General features: G+C 39.5%; 1 protein-coding gene across 1 annotated transcript; it reads left to right on the top strand.

The window, feature by feature from the left end:
* The first annotated feature begins 1,244 nt into the window (after positions 1-1,244).
* Positions 1,245-22,028, top strand: LOC140924558 (endosome/lysosome-associated apoptosis and autophagy regulator family member 2-like). Its single transcript, XM_073374581.1, has 12 exons — positions 1,245-1,425; positions 4,906-5,168; positions 7,480-7,727; positions 8,421-8,513; positions 9,122-9,239; positions 10,039-10,233; positions 12,092-12,378; positions 15,129-15,481; positions 16,109-16,340; positions 17,191-17,378; positions 18,776-19,032; positions 20,698-22,028. Exons 1-12 carry the CDS (start codon positions 1,262-1,264, stop codon positions 21,279-21,281), a joined length of 2,982 nt encoding a protein of 993 aa, XP_073230682.1. The 5' UTR covers positions 1,245-1,261; the 3' UTR covers positions 21,282-22,028.
* Positions 22,029-22,274: the final 246 nt, after the last annotated feature.

Below are 22,274 nucleotides of genomic sequence, written 5' to 3'. Positions count from 1 at the left end.
GTGTATGTTTTGTTTATATGTCCGAGTTTTAGCGCTAAATAAGAAGGCGCTAAATAAGATATAGGAAGCCGTTTCTAGCGTTGCTAGGTGATCGCTTCTCTTATTCCTATATTTTTTAATAGACGGTCCGAAAATCGGGCTCAAGTTACTTCACGGGTAAGTCTAGGCAAGCCTATTGTTCCTATTGTAAAAGAGTGACGCTCATTAGTAAACCTATACCGAATTAGCACGCAGGAAGACCTTCATTAGTATGCAGGAAATCCAAATTAGTATGCAGGAAGACACTTATACATATTAATAAAGGGAATCCACTTTTTGCGAGGGAATCCAAAGGGAATCCACCAACGGGGTTAATTTTGCTGAAGCATTACTACTAAGGTAACTTCTGCTCGCAGGGAATTAACAGAGGGAAGCACCTAGTCGATCTAAACAAGGAAAAACAGGCGCACGTTTCCTTTTTTAACTTCCTCTTCTTCCGCGCTACAAAACAGCCTCATTATGAGCCAGCAGTGAATGTCCTTTCCAAGGGTAAGAGCTGGTGGGGGAGGGGGAGGGCAAGGAAAAATTAAACTCAAATGTCCCTGAACCAGCCACGGCAACCAGGCCAGAGTCCTTGACTAAAATTGGGTTGTGGTCAGAAATAGGGTATAGTTTGGCCTGACGCCTGATAGGGCTTTAGAAGACACAACTTTAAATAATTTTTCACCTGTTCGCGTGTCACGGCAAAACCAAAAACCTCACGGCAAAAACAAAAACATCTCTCCAAAACCAAAAACCTCACGGCAAAAACAAAAACCTCACGGCAAAACCAAATACTTCACAGCAAAAACAAAATAGCTTTGGTTTTGCCGTGGGTATTTGCTTCTGCCGTGAGGTATTTGGTTTTTGGCTAAATTTGCAACAATTTTTGTCACAGACATAACAAAAAATTGGCCGTTTAGTCACTTTGTATTATTAGTAAATAAAAATTTAGCCATTAATTAACGGCTAGATTTTGATTAACTATCTATACAAAAGAAAAATTTAGCCATTAATTAACGGCTAAATTTTGCTATACTTTTTACTAACCAAGAATTTTGCTGTGAAGTATTTGGTTTTACCGTGAGGTCTTTAGTTTTGCAATGAGGGTTTTGGTTTTGTCGTGAGGTATTTTGTTTTTGCCGTGAGGTTTTTAGTTTTGCCGTGAGGTATTTTGTTTTTGCCGTGACAGTTGTGGGCCACCGTCCAGCAGCACCACATTTCACCTCGACACTTCGAAATAATGGCGCAACTTGTCGGTCTCTGCGTTGTAATTTCTCTCCTTTCCATCGTTCCGTCGTCACAGCCGCTGAATTGTACAAAGTATGACTATGTTCCACAAGTTTTGCCTTGCGATCCTCGAACTTCGACTCGATCCGTGGTTTATTACCTGAACTCCTCTACATGGTAAGCGTTTTACATGTAGCAGTTGTTTCACTAAATCTTGACATGATTTAAGTATTACATGCTCAAATGATATTGATTTTACATGCTTTGAGAAGGTTAGTGGTTGGAGATCGTGCAGCCTTAAAAAATCTAGAATGTCGATGCAGTTTTAACCACGGCGCTTCTCCGGCCAAACTCTCAAATGAAGTCGCAAACATTCCTAAATTGCTAAGATGTGCAGTGAACAACTTTTCAAGCAAGAACTTCTGCGATGTGAGCCAATCAACAAGTCCAGCTTTCATTTTAAGGCAGTCAGTGCTAGTGTTGCTTTTGCTGTTTAAAAATTTTTGCTGATGCGGCTAAAAATTAATGTGAGTCAATGCACTCAATATGACTCATCAACTTTCCTGCGATCTCCCCCAGACTTTTCTGCACATTTGTTCCTCAAAACCTACTAGTTTCGAGCAAAATGAGACGCCGAAGGCACCTCGCCTTGAGAGGTTTATAATGTCGTCACTTTCGAAGCGCGTGTACCGTGCGTGGTGTTAGCGAACCTGCAAAGTCGGACGGCACATCTATACTTGTATACTTGTATATAATTATTGTGATGGTGTCTGCCCTGACGTCCACCGCGGTCAAACGTCTAAATCGTTATTTTTGTTTTTTATTGCTGGGATTTCATTTACCAGTTAGAGAAAAATGGGCAAAGATGTATAAATCAGGTAGTCAAAATAACTATCTTTCCATTTTTCTCAAAATTTTGAGCTTTTTTCGCTGAAAACGCTTCGCGCTAAAAGAGAATCATGTTTGAAAATGGCGCCGATAATAACGTCAGCATCGGTTTTCAATCACTTAGAATTTTTTTAGTAAACTTTTAAAAAGTTTAATAAACTAACAGGATGTCGGTAATACCCTAAACTTTCGATAGTGAAAGTAGCAACCTTAACTTTGAAGTATTTCGCTTAACTTTTGCAAATTTCACTCGTTTGACCGCTGTGAAGCCCTGACGTCATCTGGTGTGTGACGTCACAGAGCATTTGGTGTTTCCAGGCAACACCGAAGAGTGTCTTGCTTTGGTCGTATTTGTATTGGTTTGGTTTTTTAACAGCTGTTTTAGAAGTCAGTAAGTGCTTTTTGTAGTGAATTTCAAATGCAAAAGTACTTTTAAGAGTAAATGGAAGAGATTTTGGATAATTAGCCTTAAGATATGAGTGAAAAATAAATCAATGCAACAAAACATGTTTTGCTTGCAGACGAGTGTATCAGCTCAGATGTTCAATCTGTTCTTTAAAAGCGCAATGAAATGTGTTTACGTTGGGTTTTCACCGTCAAAACAGTAGTCATTCTTCTAAAAATATCTTTGAATTCAGGTTTAATAGGGCTCGATCAACTTTATGCAGGTCTCACTGGCAGAAGTTCTAGGGGAAAGGTTTAAGAAATGAAATGTTTTCCAAGTCACCTCAGTGTTCCACGTGGCCTAGTAATAATGATACACCTGGCGTGCAGAAGGTCCTGAGTTCAAATCAGGCAGAACCTGTTTTTCTTTTCTCTTCTCTTCTCTTTTTCTTTAGTTTTCTTTTTAGTAATTATTGCAGTTTTCTTTTGTTTCTTTATATACTGTATTTATTTGGCTATAAGCCAAGCGATTTTTACACAAATTGAAGCTGAAGTTCAGTGAAATGTGAGCCCAAAAGGGGGGGCTCAGCTTATGGCGAATAGTTTTTTACAAAAAATGTTTTTTCAGTGCATTGAAACTCTACAAAAATGGGGATGTATTCACTTATAAGCCAAGCATATAGCACTGGCTAAAGATCGAATCAATCGCGATACTACAAATCTGAATGTTAAGTTAGCTAATTAGAGAGCACAGAAATCCAGTTCCAAATTGTCAAAATATCTGACAAAAACAAGTCTCTCAGCTAAAATCTCACATTGGTAAGCCTTTTACAATGAGGGAAGGTGTAAAACAAATGAAAGATGTCAAGGAATGTGTAAACAAAAATTATCCACCTGCATGTTGTTTGGTCAAACATGTGCTTCGAAACATATGCCGGGTTACTAAGCACAGACGAAAGCAACGCAAACTGATGTAGTTTGTTTTGATTGAAAGGTATGTGATCATTTCAATCATTATGCGATGAAGACATGGCGAAAGATTGATAGCAGTGAAAACCCAAACAACAAATATAAATATTGTATGTTTCCCTAGAGTCAAAAGAGAAGGTACTTTTTTTTCAAAATTGTTAAGTTTCAAGTACAGTAGTTAAAAGTATGGTTTCGGCTTATAGCCGGGTGTTTTGCATTTGTCTTTTGTTCTTGGTGATGCTGATTCTACAAGTTTAAAGTTTAGGGTCTCGACTTATCGCCAAGATCGGCTTATGGCCGAATAAATACGGTAGCGTAAGTTTTTTTAAATTTATAAATTTTCTTCCCTATTGCTTTATTTCCCTTTCAACTTCTTGTCGTTCCCCTGAAGTCCTTCGTGAGGTCCTTTGATTCACATATTTCTAGAAGAGTGGTTTCCAGAATCTTGCATTTGGCAAGTATATTTTGTACAATGATACCCTGGAATACCCTGCTAGCAGAGCTGCCCCTCTTACCCACTTGCTTGGCAGTGATATAAATTAATAAGCTAGTACTAGTTACAGTGGGTTGAACCTCTCGGTATGGACACCTCTCTAATATGGACACCTCTCTATTACAGACAGTTTCCTATGTACCGACAAAATTCTCATACATTTCCTCTAAAAAAAACTTCTATCATACGGACCCTCTCTAATACGGACAACACAAAATCTCGGCCCTTGGGAGCAAATTCAAATTCTTTATTATGGACACTCTGAGACAAGGTGTCGATAATTTGCGGTATATGTACCATTTCCTGTCGGCAGTTACACAAACATTGACACTTTATCAGTCAGCGATACCAATACCAGAACAATGTCTTAGGCGAAGTATTTTGTTTTGTTCCAAAATTCGTATGTACTGACATTGTAGCTTCTGAGAAGTACAATAACATTAATTAAGAAGACACTGAGTTTTGGGCTTGATTTTACTTACTGAACACTCTAAGTGACGTAATCATAGTGACCTCTCTTATATTGACACCTCTCTCATACGGACACTTCGATCTGTCCCTTCAGTGTCCGCATTAGAGAGGTTCGACTGTATCCCTTAGTGACTGAATGTAAGCAAAACTATTATAATTCAAGTAGTTTGGGTGCAAAACTTTACAAAAACTAACAAACAAACAAGCAAACATTACAAAGAAAAAGACAATGACATTTGAATCTCTGCAGTGCATTTCAGTAAATTTTTCTTTAACACTAGGGATTGCTTGATCGACTTTATCAGAATAGATTGGGTTGAGCATAAAAACTGACATTATTTCCTTATGCTCATATTTTTGATTCAAGCAAAAAGCTGGTGGGATTGCTAAAGTTGCATGGTCACTAATGGAATTAGTTTAATTAGCTGAACAAACTCTTTGATAATTTGCAGTACTGGTGGCGCGTTTCCTCCTAAACCTCAACATAACATACCCTGTGTATGCCCTCCTGGTAAAGGCCTGAATGGAAGCAGCCCCACCAGTCACACATGCACTCCATGTGCAATTGGAGAGTATGGATCAGGGGGGGAAATCATCAATAATTGGAGGGATTGGACTGGAAATGGCATGGTACCTCCTGAGGGATCAGGTCTTATTACATATTGTGATATTTCAAGCAATTATATCAAACATTGTGATTCATGGAAAGCAAGTGGTAAGCAAGGATAATTATTTTTTAAAACTTGATGCAAAATGTTAAGAATAAGGGCGATTGCTTCTTCACAGGGCTCTAAACACTGACAAAAAGATGAAACCACGAGGCCCTAGGCTTAGTGCTTTCATCCGTTTCGAAGTTTTTGGAACCCGTGATAAAACTCAAAGCCCGAATTTTTGACATGTTCTCTTAAATGAAACAATAAAAAATTATGCAGTGACATGTTTTTTTGCTGGTATTGCATTGTTTCCGTGAGTTATGTTAATCAATAGAACATCTCATTAAAATGCAAGTGTTTGATCTCGATCAGGTGAAAAACATGTTTCATCTCAGATGAAAACCTGGTGATATTTTATCTGGTGTTTCATTAGGTATCAAGGTTCATCCATCGTACCCAAATGGTCGTCATTTATTGGCTTTTGAGTGCCTGAATTATTAATGAGTTTGACAACTTACATGTAGTTTTCGGTCTGATCTGTTTTCCCTTCAAGATTTCTGTTTTGTGGCTATGGCCTTCCCAATCTCAGTTTAATAATAAACAATAATATTATTAAATAATAATATTATTATTTATATTTTCAATTCAGACTTTTCATTGGCCCTGACACCAACATGTATATTCTCCTCACTGCTCTGCAAATGTTTCTTATTAAGTAGTGAGTACGTGTCTATTGAGAGAATTTGTTTAATCAGCAAGACATCATCAGTGATTAGTTTTGACATTCATTCCTTATTGACCTGTATGTTTGATCTGGTTGTACAGTGGCGGATCCAGGGAAGGGGCCCGGGTGGCCAGCTACCACCCCTTATTTTTCGACCAAACTTACCAAAAATTTTTTGGGGGAGACCTCCCCCCCCCCCTCCTTATCTCAAGGTCTGGATCCGGCTCTGTTGTAATATTGTTCAAGGAGAAAGTCTTCTGTAGCTTAGTGATGGAAAAGCTGAACAAAAACAAGTGACGTAGTGTGTAGCAGTTAAACAAAATACAGTCCAATCTCGCTTTACGGAAACTTCATTAACACCTATGTGTTGTAATAAACCTTTTCTTCTTGAAGGTAAATAATCTCTCAGTTGGCAACATGTTGATGTTCCCAGCACTACAGTACACCAGATAGGATGATTTGTAGATGTCAATTTTTAGACTACTTTTGGCATCCAATGAGTCAGTTTAGAGAATACTTTTAATATTTATTAATATACACATAGAGATGAGCAATTTTTGAGTGTTCAAGTCAAGTCAAGTCAAGTCAATTTTTATTTAAACTCACACAGAATAATTTAGTGCTTTAAAATATAAAATTGAGAGGTTGCGAAGGGAAAGAAAATTTCAATTGTAGGTTCACTGTGCAGAGTTTGGGACACCTAAATAGTTCCTGGAACTAACCGAGTAGGTGACCCAAACAAAAATATGAGTAATAGATAGAAGAAGTATAGATACAAAATAGTTATTTTAGATAAAAAAGTATTACTTCACTAATCAAATAGTAGTTAAGATAATATAATCGTAAAACATTAGGATTCAATAATATTATAACCATCAATCACAGAATTCTTGATATGTTGACAAAAACTGGAAAACGGCTTGATTTTCTTAACATCAATAGATAAAGAATTCCAAAGTTTTGGACCAGTGTAACTGAGAGAACGAATGCCGTATTGAGTGGTATGAACAGATTTAACAAACAGATTATCAATCTGTTATTGACTTGTATTATATGAATGAATTGAAGATACTGGGTTAAAATAATTAACAAAACAATGGATCCTAAATCCTATAGATTTAGTCCTCGGAATTACGGCTTTTTGAAGGATCGGATAGAGATGTTTACTTTAATGTTGCTAAGTTATGTCCTCTTTTATGTCTTAAACATTTTTGTGCTAATAAAAGTTTTTGTCTCACTTAAACAACATAATCTGCTTAACCCTTTAAGTCCCAATAGCGACCAACATCAATTTTCTCCTAACAATATCCATAGATTGTCAAGTGCAACATCTATGAGAATTAATCGAATGATCACAAAGAGAAAAATCTCTGATCTTTTATCAGTTTCTCCCATTTAATTCTGTAAGGAATTGTATAGAAATCAGTTTGGAGAATTTGTTTGTGGATATTGGGGTTTAAAGGGTTAATACAGACACTTTCTATTGACCCTTCAGTGTCCATACTAATGGGTTTTGACTGTAAAAATCTCTCAGCGAAGTACTTTATAAGCACCATAAAATTACTATGCCTTTATTATTTTTATCTTTTAAAATGCCTTTGTTTGTTGGTTTGTTTGTAAGCAATTCCATTTTTTATTGATTTACATAGCTGATAACTACACACTTGAATCTGGTGACAATCGTGGGTCAAGGTGCCTGATTTCTGTATTACTGATGACCAAAAAGTTTGTCCTGACTAACAACAATGTTAGTTTTGACTATCGCGTAGACAGCCGAGACTGCAGACCTGGAGTCTTTGGATGCGATGGTCTAGCTTTCTTTATTGATGGTCAGCAAGTACTACAATACCAAGGAAACCAGTTGCACTGGGTTACAAAGACTTATAATTTAAAGAAGGTAAGTTTGAATCAAACTTTGCCTGCTGATAGAGTTATGCTTCATAAAACAGAGTTGTGACGGCTGGGCTCAAAATAATTGACATTGGCCATTCATGTTGACCAGCCCAACAAATTTTGGCCAGCTTGGTCATTGTTTGTTTGTGACTGGTCAAAATGTATAGAAAATACGTATTTCAAAGTTGAATAGTCAAGCAATTAAAGTAAAAAATATCCCCTTGTAAGCTCACAAATTTGAAAATAGGAAATCTACATTGTATAGGGCAACATATAACTCAGAGGAGTGTTAACAAAAAAAAGGAATAAATTGTATTGAATATTATTAGATGAACAAGAAAACATGCAATCTTGTTAATGCCACCCCTCAGTACCACAGGGTATCCAAAAAACAAAACATACCACCCTCAGTACCACAGGATACCCAAGAACCACTGAATGCCACCCTCTCACTACCACAGAATGCTCAGGATTAGCATTTGCCCTTTTCATTTTAACATCAACAATTAGCATGACTTACTTTTGGTTTATGTGTAGATATGAAAATGTGCTTGTGGAGGAAATCAAAAGATACTTGTGAAGCAAAATAGACCTGTCTTGAACAGCAAACATCATTTTGACAAAAATCATCTGTAAGTTTGATATTTGTGTAGGTAGCCAAGCTGTTCAAATGCTAAAATTCATACTTGTATTCTAGGGTTCCCATACACTGAAGTGGGTTTTTCGGAAGAGGTGTTTTAGTTATGGATATTCCTTCTTAGACAAGGCTTTCATCCGTTCTATAACCTTGGTAAGTCACACAATTTATAATGGTAATAGAACTAAGCGGAGTTAAATTTTGGTCTGTTAAAATCATCATCTCTAGGGGCAGGCACATATCCAAACCAACTTTCACCATTTTATAGAAAACTGTCAGATATATTTGACAAGAGGAAATGAAATGCTTGATAAGAGAATTTTTTAGGAGATTTATTCCAGACTTGGTTGTGCTTGCAGTTTAGTAATATTTAAATTAAAAAATAGTCAAATCGGTCATGGTTGAAATTTAGAATCCATGGCAATTTGAGACAGAAATGATGGCAAGTTTTGGCTATTATAAGAGACTTTGGTCTTGGATTAATATTAGCAATCTGACTTCTGCTAATTAACTATGTACAGTCAACTCCCTTTATTGCGGACCGTGTATGGAAGTTAGTGTCCTGTCCATATTATCGGTAGGCAAGAGTTGACTGTAATAAATATTGATTTGCCAAATTCCATGCACCTCTGTTAATTTTCACCCAAGTGTGTCAACTATCCAAGGTTCAAAAATAAAAGTAAAGATATTACATTACGTTTCTCCTTCGTTAAAAAGTATTTGTTTAATTTATGTATTTAAAAAGACTGTGTATTCTTTAGGTTGGCTCAGATGAACCAAATGTGAAATGCAAACCTTGTCCACCAGGTTACTTTAGTAATCAAGAAGGTGCTTCAGAATGCACTGCGTGTTCATATTTTCAGTTTCAGGCGAAAAAAGGTTGGTGCATTATTTATCACATAATAGACCTTTGTGCAGAGGCCCTGCAAGGGGGGGGGGGGGGTCCCATGTCGCCCATCTGAATTTTAAAAGGTCTCGTGTCTGTGTTTATAAATGCTTGTCGTTTATTGTCAGCTTTGCCATCACTGTCGCAATTTGGCCGAAGGAGGTTGTCTCTCACAGTTTCATTTTATGCGCTGACGCTACTTTTTGGGCCATGTCGCTTGTCGGAATTTACCCTGGCAGGGCCTCATGTACAGAAATCCCCCCTCTCAGCTATTCTTTCAATTCACAATCATCATGAGAGGTAGATGAGACTGATTAAGACTGATCTGTAATTCCTTCGAGCTCCAGAGGTCAATATTATTATTTTTATTATGCAAGCCAGCTAATTCATGACAGTTGATATACATTTGTAACTATGAGTAATGCATCAAAGCAAATGAAATTTGTCTTATCTGGTATATCTGCTGCATTGTGAGTTCCTAGATGGAACATAAATTCCCAGAATTTGTGGCAACCTATCAGAATTGAAAAGGACTGATTATTATGTTAAAATACCCTTTCTTTTGTTGCAATAAACTTGCATAGCTGTTGGCCATGTGAGGGAAATGCTTCATAGTTCCTTCAGTATAGTATGTAATTGTCAATCAACCACTTTCAGAACTGTTACTGGTTTTTGTGGCAAGTGTGCTCAATTATTTTGCCTTGTTAAGATCTATTTTTGTTTGTTTGATTTTATGAAGAAAGAGCTTGTATCTGATAAGAGCTCATCATTTGAATATGTGCATGTTTTCAGGTCAGACGAAATGCGACCCTTGTCCAGAAAATACGTTTGCCATGATAGGTGCCTCAAAGTGTATCCCGTTACCTAAATGCACTAAGGATGACATCATTAGCGCCCCTGGAAACTTGACTACATGTTCCTGTAACAATAATACTGGTGTGTGTACAACCACAGTGCAAGAAAAGTTTGTCACCGTTACCTTAAAAGGTGAGTCAACGTACTGTAAATCCTAGATCTATTAAGCCCCCCCCCCCCAGGGCTTATTTATTGCAAGCCCATTTGATGGAAGGGGGGGGGGTGGGGGGCTTTATAGAGATGGGGCGCTTATTTAATTTAGAATTGATGATGATATCAGTTGCAGGGGCGGATCCAGGATTTTTTTTAGGAGGGGGTGCACTCGTCTCTTGCTCTATTTCAACACCAATAAACCACGTAGTTTGTTTGTTTTTTTTTTTTGCAGAATACCAGTTGTATTAGAAAACCGCAGGTCATCTCAGGGGGGGGGGGTGCTCACCCCCTGCACCCTCCCCCTAGATCTGCCCCTGAGTTGTCCATAAAGAACTAGAATACAAAGTGGATAAGCTTAAGAACGAGAAGTTTTAGGTCATGCAGTTGAGAATGAGAATTTACAGTCGTGATTGATTTATACAGGCTATATTTTATTCATAAAAAATAATTAGGGGAGGGGATGGGGGCTTAATACAGAGGGGGGCTTATTAATTTTCTTCCCCTAAAAAGGGGGGAGAGGCTTATGAGAGGCAGGGGAGTTATTTGAGAGGGGGGGGTGGCTTAATAGAGGATTTATGGTAATACACAAATTTTAGGGTTTTTTTTAATTGTTCATACAGATGGCAGCCTGAGAAAACCACCACTGGTTTTGTTGCAAAATGACCTCTGAGAAATGAGTGCACAAATTCTATACTGATGATGCGTCACTAGCCAGATCTGGGTAATGCTTTTGTTTGGCTGAAGCAAATTTCCCTTGCGCCACGACCCATCAGAAGCACTACAGAGATCTGGATAGTGATGTGTCATCAGTATGTAATTTCTGCACTTGTTTCTTATACATCAATTCATGGTCAAGCCAGTGATGACATCGCAAAATGTGGGCTGTTTTCTCAGGCTGGACGTGGCATGGGCAATAATTGATTAGAGCACTAGACTTGTAATCTGGAGACCCCACTTTCAAGTCCTGCCCAGATTGCTAGCTGACATTGAACTCAATAGTTGCAAGTTCAAATCCTTACTGCCCTACTTATAATTAGGTAACTGGTTTTCTAAAACAATATGATGTAAGTAACAATATTCTTAGAGAAATTAAAAAATGCTTCATGCTCATGCTAATAAATCATTTCCTCTATAATAGTTCAGGATAGTTATGCAGCCTGACAGACTTCTTTGTTTTATGTTCTCGTTAGCTTTCTTAGATTTGACCATGCACAACGTTCAGTAACATTCCTATCATTTTGAACTTACTGACCGACAGAAACATCGCATTAACTTATTCAGTCACAGTTTGCTAACAAGAAACAAAAGAATTGTACACTGTCAGGGAGCTTCCAACATAAACTGCAGGTTTTTTTTTCATCTTTGATGTTTGCTGGCTTTTATAACCAGTCTCCTTTATCTGTTATCCTGCGAGCAAGCTCTCCAGGGGGTTCTGGTGGTGCAAAAAAGGAGGGCACCCCCCGCCAGAGCACCTCAGAGAGCTTGCTCGCAGGCTATTTATCCGTGTGTGGACACAGTGTATCTTAGACCCTTTAGGTGAAGAATGAACCTCGCAGTTGTGAGCACAATTTATGCAACTGTGTAAGAGAAGCCTGAAAAAAAAAAAATCAAGACTTCAATGGGATTTGAACCCGTGGCCTCGCGATACCGGTGCAGTGCTCTGACCAACTAAGCTATGAAGCCACTGGTGTTGGGAGCAGGTCAACTATGTTTAATAAGTTCCGTTAAAAGAGATGAAAGGTGACAGATGTATATGAAACAAATATATGTGAACTGCGGAAATGAAATCAAGTGAAGAATGATCTTTATTAATAAAATCTCGTGAATTATTTGATAGATGGAAAAGGACCAAGGATTCTTTGCAACCGACAAAAAAATTCTACGATAACTCCTTCATCGAAGACAATGCAATGTCGTTGTCAACCTGGATTTGAGATTTTTCAAGGCAAGGATGGACAAATTCAGTGCAAAACGTGTTCAAAGGGAAATTTTTCTACTGGTGTGAAATGTGCTACATGCAAAGCTGGCCATGTAGCCTTGCCAGGCAAGCACTATTTTTTGTGGAGGAATGACACATTACCAGAAGGCTTCTCTGCTTCTTGTTCCGGTGACTGTACTATTGAGGTTTGTCAAATATTTAGAAGTTCTTTAAAACCTCTGACGATTGTTTTCAAGATGGGGAGAAACACAGCTAGGTGCTCTCTTAACCCTTTAAGCCTCAATTGTGACCAACATCAATTTTCTCCTAACAATATCCATATGTTGCCAAGAGAAATAGTTATGAGAGTTAATAAAATGATCACTAAAGAGCAAATGCTTTGATCTGTTATCAAACTCTCTCTTTTTATTCTTTGAAGGAAATGTATGGAGATCACTATGGAGAAATTATATAACAATTATTCACCGAAGTGTAGGTGGCTAGTCCTGGATATTTACCGAACTGCGAAGCAGTGAGGTAAATATCCACGACTAGCCACCGACACTGAGGTGAATAATTGTTTTAGTATATACTAAAACAGTGACATAATTGAGCACAAAAATGACGATTTTTAACTCAAATACTGTTGCCAACGATTACAATTTTGGCGCGTAATGACCGGGCGGCCGCGGCCGTCGCTTTATCTTGCTGACAATTAAAACATTTGAAGGCATTTGTTTACCTCTTGCGGGGAAATTTCTTCAAAAGGAGTTGTGAATTCTTTTTGTATTTAAAATCATTCTATAAAAAAAGATTATTAAATTTAGTTTTAAGCTTATTTATGAACAACTCAAATAAATAAAGTAAGCAAGACTTAAACTTAATTTGCGTTTGTAAACAAAAAACTTTTTCACCGGTTTTATCGATAAATTCGTGTCAAAAAGACAAAGCTTTACCTGTTAAAACTTCCAATCCGAACTTCGTCACCTTCTTCGGGTATTTCGTGAACAGCTTGCTTGATTAGTTATGAAATTTCTTTGTTTGTTATCGGCAGCAAATCGGGAAAGCATTTTGCTCGCAACTTACGCGAGTTTAGCGTCGCTCGCTCGGAGGAACCGGGGGTGAATCGGTGAATAGTGCAGGATATTCACTGATTGAGTAGCCAATCAGAGGGCGCGAAAAACACTATCCACTGTTTTAGTATATACTAAATAAGGATATTGGGGCGTAAAGGGTTAATGGACTACAAGTAGTTCCTTAGCGAGCAGATGCACGAACGCGCGTGAAAATCCACACCCTCGAAGAAGGTCGGGTCGTCCTCGCGACTGGCCATTTCTCAGGCGTTCTCCTATTTTGCTCGAACTACTATTCCTCAGAAAAAAGAGGAAGAACTTGACTGTTAGAGCGGTTTTCGTATGACCTTGAAAAATGGTTTCGGTGAGTGTTCGTTATTTGTTTTATCAGCCAATAAATGAAAAGATCAAAACATGGCCTCTTCGTTTTCCCGCCAAAGAAAACCCTAATATGGAGTAGGCATTGTTCGATTGGCCAATCGTGTTGCAGTATGACGTCAAAGCAAAGTATGGGTTGGTTTCTAGAAAGTTCTCGGGCATGAAGTTTTTTCACCCGAGTGTTCGCTTAATCAACCAAAAAGCTACGCGCGTTTGTATGTGTTCGATAAACCAATAAAATCGCTCTATTTCTGTTCGTTTGTTGTTTTTGTATTGTTCGCGCGTTTTTTTTTCAAGGTCATACGAAAGTCGCTCTATAGGTAACTGTTATCTCTCCTGAGCGTTCTTACTAGGGACCTTACAAAACTACGACGGCGACGGCATCGGAACCTCAGAAAAGCAAAACAACAACTTTGCGCGTGTATAACGCTTTTCTGTCAATTTCTTTGCCGTGCCTGCACAACTAAGACGTGAAATGGTCAAATTTTAAGTTTACTTGAGAACGGGAACGGCAAGGCGATAAATTCTACCATCTCTGTCTGAACTCGTGCGCGGTCTCATGCCTTCACTTCCAACCTAAATTCCCTTCTTTTAAGTAATAGGGCGACTTGGGATAATCGCGAAATAGTTTCAAAGGATGCGAAGTCTATTTTTCCGCGGCGTTTTCGTGGTCGTCGCCGTTGACGGGTCGTAAGGTCCCTACTGAAAGTTCTAAACAACAAAGATAAGTTTTGAAAAACTGTTGATTAGACTTGTTTTTAAAAGACCCAAGTGCACTTGATCTGGTGACGGGCTCATAATGGCTAAATTTGGCTGAATTCCGCGACTCAGCCTTTTTAGGTAATAGGAGACAGAACAGTCTGTCCGGTTTACAGTCAAGTCGCCCAAAATTTTATCATGCCCAGCAACATCCTAACATCTTAATCGCCCTTGTTTCGTTTTTTAGAACTTTCAAGAACAAGATGTATTACTCATTTGCTTGTTTCCTGTCATCAAGGCTAAAAGAATGAGATATGATAAACATTCATCCCGCTTATTTCGTCTAACCATAGCATCATTTCTTGAAGGACGAGATTTAAGTACACAATTAGCCTGCTTGTTTTGTCTCATGAGATGTATTACGTACACTCCTTATTAAAATTTCGGGCTACTTGACTAAAAATTTCTAGCAATTTAACTTCGGGCGAGATGTCTTTCATGCGATTTGACCGGTTACCGCGGTCTGGGTTCCCCATGTAAGGTTATCCATGGCAGTCTTGGATGCTGGATTCCAGATGCGTTGTCAGTGGAAAATTGGCTTCTGGATTCCATGTCAGTGGAAGCTGGATTCCGAATTCCAATCATTAGCCGGATTCTGGATTCCTTGAGCTGGATTCCGGATTCCAAAGCCCAGGATTCCAGATTTCACAACTAAATACTTTCCAGATAAATTCCGGAATCTGGATTACCTTACGTAGCTGTTCCTTGAAAAACAGAATGAATAATCTGAAATACCTTTTTTCTAGACTGGTTGGATTCCAGCTGGGGATCACATTCGCACAGAACGTGTTGTGGGTAATGTCCACTCTCAGTTGAGGTCTCCTGAAGTAGAGGTGGATTCGGATTTAGCAAAGCTCGTCTTCAGCTGCTCAGTTATGTGCAAATCGACCGGAGTGCCATCTAAACCCGGGCAAGGCGAGACTTTGGCTAAAATAGAGAACTGCAATCTCATATTTCAAGTGTGGAAGAATGGTTCTCTGAAGGATCAAGTAAACTGTACTCGTCCTAAAGGGAAGTATATTTATCAACATGAGAAGCGACGAGATGGTAATTATATCACGCATGTTTATCCACTGGAGAAGGGAAGATATCAGTTCAGGTAACACTAGAGACCTTTCGAGACGAGTTCACGCTCATAGTTGCATCATGGGTAATCAGGGCAAGATGGCGGGAAATTCGAAGATTTGTATTGGAATTCAAAGCCAGCTAATTCTTCCTGAATTCATATATTTGATGCTTTCTCTTTGAAAAGAGTAGCTTACGAGTTCAAAGAAACAGTACACTAAATCTGGAGTGCAAAGAATACTATCGACTTTTCAAAGAGAAAGCAACAATTGTATGAATTCAGGAAGAATTAGCTGGCTATGAATTCCAAAACAAATCCTTGCATTTCCCGCCATCTTGCCCTTAATCCCCATGATGCAACTATGAACGTGAACTCCTCTATTCTAAGACGAGGACATTTCGAGAACGAGATTTTCTCAATATTAAGTAGTGCGCACGCGTGAACCAGCGTCATTTTGGTGGAAAATCGTGATAGCCATCGTCACTCTACTACGAGTTTTGCCGTAGTGGCGGAAACATGTTATCAGATGTTGGAAGTCTGATCAATATTTGCGATCGGGAGAATGCTAATAACTTTTCTGACGAAAAAAGTATAATTTTTGGATTTTAATACTACTGAAACCGAAATGTTTAAGTTTAATGGCCTTTCTTTTGGTTACAGATGGACGTTCTACCAGCTAGACGATACTTTCTCTTCAGCATTTGAAGCGAAGGTATCCAACATAAGCATCCTTGGTGCAAAGTCTGGCGCGGCTCGCAACTGTACAGCATGTCCACCTGGATATCATAGCACAGCGGACAACACTGACTGTAAAATTTGTCCAAATGGAACTAAAAGTTCAGCAGGTTCTGATAAATGCGATCCATGTCAAGGGCAGACTTTTGCCGCACAGGTATACAGCTTCACGTTTGCTACAAGAGTCAGTGAGGGTTCAGTCACACACACAGGGGAGCAAGGGTGGCGCAGTGGTGAGAGCACTCGCCTGCCACCAATGTAGCCCGGGTTCGAATCCTGGCGTCGGCGCCATATGTGGGTTGAGTTTGTTGTTGGTTCTCTCCCTTGCTCCGAGAGGTTTTTCTCCGGGCACTCCGGTTTTCCCCCTCTCCTTAAAAACAATTCGATCTGGAACGCACGGACACGTTTCAACGAGTTCTTATGAACTCCTTAGTGCTCCGTGGGTAAAACAAATTACAATTACAATTTACAATTTACAATTTTTTTACTTTGTCGTTTTGTGGTTATAGATTCTAAACAATGAAAACTTTGTTATGAGTTGTGAGTAAGCCGGTCAGTCAGTCGGTTAATCAGTTAATCAGTCAGTCACTTTATCAGCCAACAGTCAGTGAGTCATACTTCGTCAGTGAGTCAGTTAGTCAGTTAGTCAGTCTGTCAGGAAGGGAGACAGTCAGTTAGTCATTTAATTAGCCAACCAAGCAGTCAGTCAGTTAGACAGTCAGTCAGCTAGCCAGTCAGTCATTCAGGTTATCAGTCCCTCAGTCAGGCAGTCTGGTATGATAGTCAGGTAGTCAGTCAGTCAGTCAGCCAGCCAGCCAGCCATTCATTCATTCATTCCTGGCCATATGAATGCTAGACAGTAATCAAATGGAAACGTGACCCCCCCTTAACGCATCTGTCATACACCATGTAGTAACCTCATTTTGAAATTATTCACGGAGATCGATTTACGTTGAGTTATTTCTTGTGTCTTGATGCCTGAGCTAGTGTTTTGTTTGTTTGTTTAGAATGGTAGTGAAGAATGCCTTCCTTGTGGAAGCAATACAAACGTTCTACCAAACAAAGATGGCTGTGACACAAACGGATGTAAATTCAGTGCCGCACCTGGTGTAGATTATGACCTCTATGCGCTTTCCCGTCCCGGCGGATCAATGATTAAAGTCAATTTACCAGGACTACACCCATGGGGTCGAAGGTAAATTCCGTTCCTTCCCCCGCCCTCTCACCCAGAGTATTTAAGGGTTTTATTTGTTACGACGAAGAGGGGGTCGGAAAAGTTGTGGAGGAAGGTGTCTGCAGTCATTACTGCTGTTTGTGATTGGCTTTAAGCCCTCAACTGATTCTTCACAACCAACCGGCGTTGACCAAATTTGGAAGATGCGAGCAATCGATGGTATATTGGAATGGAGACGAGGTTGATCGATGGATATATTTTTCTGAAAACGAGGCTGAAGGGGAATAGACCATTGATCAACCTCGTTTCAAGGTGCGGCCGCCTAGCCGTTTATTCACGAGTGGACTAAGGAAATTGCGTTCACGGCTATCCAAAGACGAAATAGCTAAATTTCGAACCAGAGATTCCGGAAAAAAAAACTGAACGAAAGAAATGCAACTGTACGCAAAACATATTGTTCGATGGATGTTATCTACTTTTTGAGGAGTATCTGCAAAAAAAAAGTGTTTGTATCTTGAAACCGTACCGAGGAATAGGCCAAACCTTAGAAGAAAGTCTTCAAGGGTATAAGCTAAGATCTTAAAGATCTTTTGAATGAATGATAAAACAATTATTGAATTCGGCATTCATATGATGTGAGGAATCATGTTATCCACCTCAGGGTAACAACCGGTTTCGCTACTTGTCGAATTCTCTACGTCTTAGTTCGCATCAAACTCGCTACATAGTACTTTCTATAAGCCACTAAAAATACTCCCTTAGTCGCTTTAGAAAAAAAATCTTTTAATGTATTTCTTGCCCCCTCCAAGGGTGCAAGTTGCGGGCCTTGTCAATAGGCAGCGAGACGAATATGTACGTGGGCCTCGGCACACCCATAGGACGAGACTCAAACGAACTCGAACGTAGCGAAGTTGTCAAGTAGCGAAACCGTTGTAAAGCCACCTCGGCCTTCAGCCTTGGTGGAGAACAGTCTCCTGGATCTTCATAATAGACCCTTCCTCGGTTTATTCAACTTTTGACATGCACCAGTTAAGGAAAATCCGTCGATACCTCTGGAAAGATTGCATTGAAATTAATAATATTGCCAATTTCAAAGTGATGCGTCTAAAGCGAGCGAAGATATAACAGGGGCACCCAACGAGAATATAGTTCAAAACCACTTTAACATAGCATTGTTAAACGTATTTTAGTATTTAAACGGTAGATATAGGAATATTTTTATCCCCTAAAAAAGTTTTCATCTGTTCGGATTTCTTTTGCACGCGTGCAACAAAGGAAATAGGAGACGTCTGCACGCAGGCAAATTTTAAGGAGCTCTTTTCAGAGGTGTCGACGGATTTTCCTTTACTTGTCCACGTCAAAAGTTGAAAACTATTGCTAATTATCGTTGTTTTCTTGTTATTGCTTTCTTTCTTTAGGAGGTTCAGCTCTCGTTTAACATATCTTTACCGTTCAGCATATTATGTCAACCTTTGCACCGTTGATCACGACAATAGCTCGTGCACATCTCGTGACAGGGTCAGCGGTAAAAGAGTTCCCCTTCCCGCGATGGCTTGCAGGTCCTCTTGGTTCAATGACGTAAGCATTGGGTCCGTGATTGGCTACAAACGAAAAGAGGATATCCGCTCTGGCTTGATTGTGGAGTTGCTTCACGGTGACAAATGTCCCTATGGAGGTGAGTGCAGCCAACGAGTTGTTAACAAATTGTAAGAAACAGTGACAGATTGAAAATTGAACGCAATAGAGGAGAGAAGTTGTTACGTCATGTTGCTATGGTAGCAAAATTTCTGGATCTCGACAAACGGAAAATTTGAATTCGCACAGTTTTAAACTTCATTGCTCTTAGTCAATTTCATTCTATTTGTCAAATGTTGGCGAAAATTTCTCGGGCTGAATCCGAAAAGACTGTATCTAAGTTTAGAAATAGAAGAAGAAAATTGTTGTCTCGTGTTCACGTACTCCAACAAGCGGGGACCGTGAAATTAGGATGTTCCATGTCGCAGTCGTGCAACGACGGCTTAGAAATGTACAGAAAAAAAAACATGATACGCATGCAACTACTGTAAACATATTCCTTTTTTGCCGTTCTCGTTGCCGTCGCCGTTGTCCTTGCTTAAGCTCCCTGTTGTTGTGATCCAGAAATTTTGCTACCATGGTAACGTGACATCCCCCTCGCCTCTTTATAACAAAAGTTAGCTACAAATACATTCGTCCTCCATTACAATCCTATAATGCAGTTCGAAACAACGCCGACTTTGTCCCGGGCTATGTGCAGACAACACCCTTCGAATTTTTGATCGGCTGAAAATTCGTGCGTTTGGTTGTTGCTTTCACACGGAACCACCATAACCGTATGAAAATGTAGACGGCAAGCCGTTCAATAGAGAGCTTTAGCTTGAGGACGATTACGAGTGCGAGATTTAGCTTAAAGTTTTTGCGCGTGTTCTAAAAAAACACTTTGGAAAGTTTCATTTTCCTTTTTCCAACCAAAAAAGTTATTACGGTTATTATACTGAAGGAGGTTAAGCCCTCTCCCGATAGGAAAATGATAAAACTTCTTACATTTGAAAACTTGTTCCCGCCACTACGACAATCTCGCCTAAACTCGTAATAGAATGACGACTACCACATTTTCCCGCCAAAATGACGCTGGTTCACGGGCGCGCACTACTAAGTATTGAGAAAATCTCGTACTCGTAGTTGTCCTCGTCTCAGAATCTAAAGCTCTCTAATGTTTCGTGTGAACAGAACGAAAATCTTGAACGGTGCAATGTGAACCAAGTGGGCGGTCGAAATTTCGTCTGGTGCCCTGTGCACGTAGCTTCAGCCGTAACCTGGAAAATGGCCATTACACTTGTAAAAGGCGCGGAAGGAGAGTGGACACCTTGACACGTGCTGTTGTCAAGGTGACAAGCACGACCAGTAATACCTACGAGGATCTAACTAACGTGCTCTCGCAAAGAATAGGAAGCTTAAGCAACGGCGACGGCGACGACAACAAAAACGGCAAAAGCAATATATTTAGGTTAGTAAAAGAACAACTTTACATGTACATCACGCTTTTTTGCCACTTCACCTGTCTTTATCGATATCGCACAATTAAATATTTCACGTTTTATTGAGCTTGGATGCAGTCCGTTGGAATTCAAGTTTTCCGTGGCGTTTCCGGTGCCGTCGGTCGCCTTCGTAGTTGCTTAAGCTGCACTATACCTTGATTGAAGATTCCTACCCTATCACCTCACCCGAACGGAACTGAAGGCGGACCTTAAGCGACACGCGTACCAAAAAAATATTTATCATAGGACTTGAGCTATGATGTGTTTTTTGATTCTGTCTGAAGGAAACAATGGCCGATACAAAACAACTATTGACCTTAGATGTGACGTTACAGCTGGAGTGGGTCAGCCCGGAAGAGAGAGCAACTTCTCTTTAGTTCAACAGGGCTGTGAAGTTCGATTTGTTTGGAAGTCCTTGTACGCATGCCCGAAATGCCGAGAACAAGACATTACGCGGATTAAGGGAGAATGCATAAACGGAACCCGGAACGTCACTGTACTGCGTTCTATCCCATGCTGGGCACCTGGTGAATACCCTGGCGCTAATGTCACGACAGAAGAGTGTGTCACGCCAACTAAATTTGTCACGGTTACAGTCACGGCTACTGTTCTGGCTTTTAGAGAAAAGGTATCAAGCAAAGTAAACAAGATTTTGATTGGCGTGGGAGTAGTGGTGATTGTACTTTTATTGGGCGTGGCTTTGTTCTTTGTCTACAAGCATCGCACGATCAAGTATCGGTACTTGAATTGGATGTCACGTAATAAACCCATGAGTCGCCTTGAACAAGAAGATGATGAAGATCACTTTATCGAGGGTGACGAACTCGCTTACCCCTCATATGATAAAGATGAGCCATTCCGAACCTGAACGAGACCCTGTTATACCACTTTAGTTCAAGTTTTCAATAGAAGTTAGAATAAATTGAAGAGTGCAAAAATTAATACCGGTTAGCGTTCTTCAAATTTGTTTTCCTACTTCTCATGTTTTTACAGCGACTTGTGCCCACAAAGCTTTCAATTCCCAATACCAACAAACAATATACAGCTACTAAATTTTTGTCTTTGTAAATTTGTGATAGAATTTTAAAATACGGCGAGAAAATCTAGGTTGTTTCGTGTTTCTCTTGTCCTGTAAAGGGTGCCAGTAGAACGCGGGGCGGGGTTGGGGCTGGGGTTGGGGTCTATCCTTTTTTAAAGAATGCTGTTAGGGTTCACCCTAACCTTAACACTAGAGCTAAACGTAACCCTAAAAAAAGATAGACCCCCACTCCGACCCCGACCCTGCGTTTTACTGACAACCTCTCGTAAAATTGATTTTACGATATGTAAGCTATGATTTGAGAGTTAACTGAGTTGCATAGTTGAAATTTCCCATATTTCTTTTTTTTAGTTTTTATTTTTTGGCTAAACGGACAGAGCCGAGTGTCCGTATTTCATAGGTGTCTATATCAAAGAGCTATAGACGGTAAAGAACTTTATTTTTTTAAGTATGTTTAATTTTTTTAGTGCTGTATAATTAAGTAATTTTGAAAAATTTTTTTACTATTTAAATTAAGTTTTAGTTTCAATTGCTTTTTACTGATTTGCTGTAAATAAAAACAGTTTTGTAACAATCCCTTTTGGTTAGTCATTCTTACAGTAGGCTACCAATAGTTTGCCGTGTTGTTTTTCGTAGCTCATCGAGTGAAACGCGCTCCGACCGAAAATTTTCTACAAATCTGCATTATAGGCGTGTCTCAAATAAATCCTCCTTGTTAAATACCCTCGCAGGCCTTTAACAGCTACTAGGGACTTTAAGATCCATCGACGCGACGGCGACAATAACGTCGCTAAAAAAGTGAATTTCCGTTCTTTCAGTCTT

Source organism: Porites lutea, chromosome 14 (genome assembly GCF_958299795.1).
Source record: "Porites lutea chromosome 14, jaPorLute2.1, whole genome shotgun sequence".
Taxonomy (NCBI): Eukaryota; Metazoa; Cnidaria; class Anthozoa; order Scleractinia; family Poritidae; genus Porites; species Porites lutea.
The sequence above is the reverse complement of the archived record's forward strand: the minus strand, read 5'-3'. Positions and strand labels throughout refer to the sequence as shown.

Excerpts from the sequence above, each read along its gene's own strand:
- LOC140924558 (XM_073374581.1), top strand. The coding sequence starts at position 1,262 with ATGGCGCAACTTGTCGGTCTCTGCGTTGTAATTTCTCTCCTTTCCATC. Across the intron at positions 10,234-12,091 it reads TGTCACCGTTACCTTAAAAG|ATGGAAAAGGACCAAGGATT; the intron begins GTGAGTCAACGT and ends ATTATTTGATAG. Across the intron at positions 17,379-18,775 it reads CTACACCCATGGGGTCGAAG|GAGGTTCAGCTCTCGTTTAA; the intron begins GTAAATTCCGTT and ends TTCTTTCTTTAG.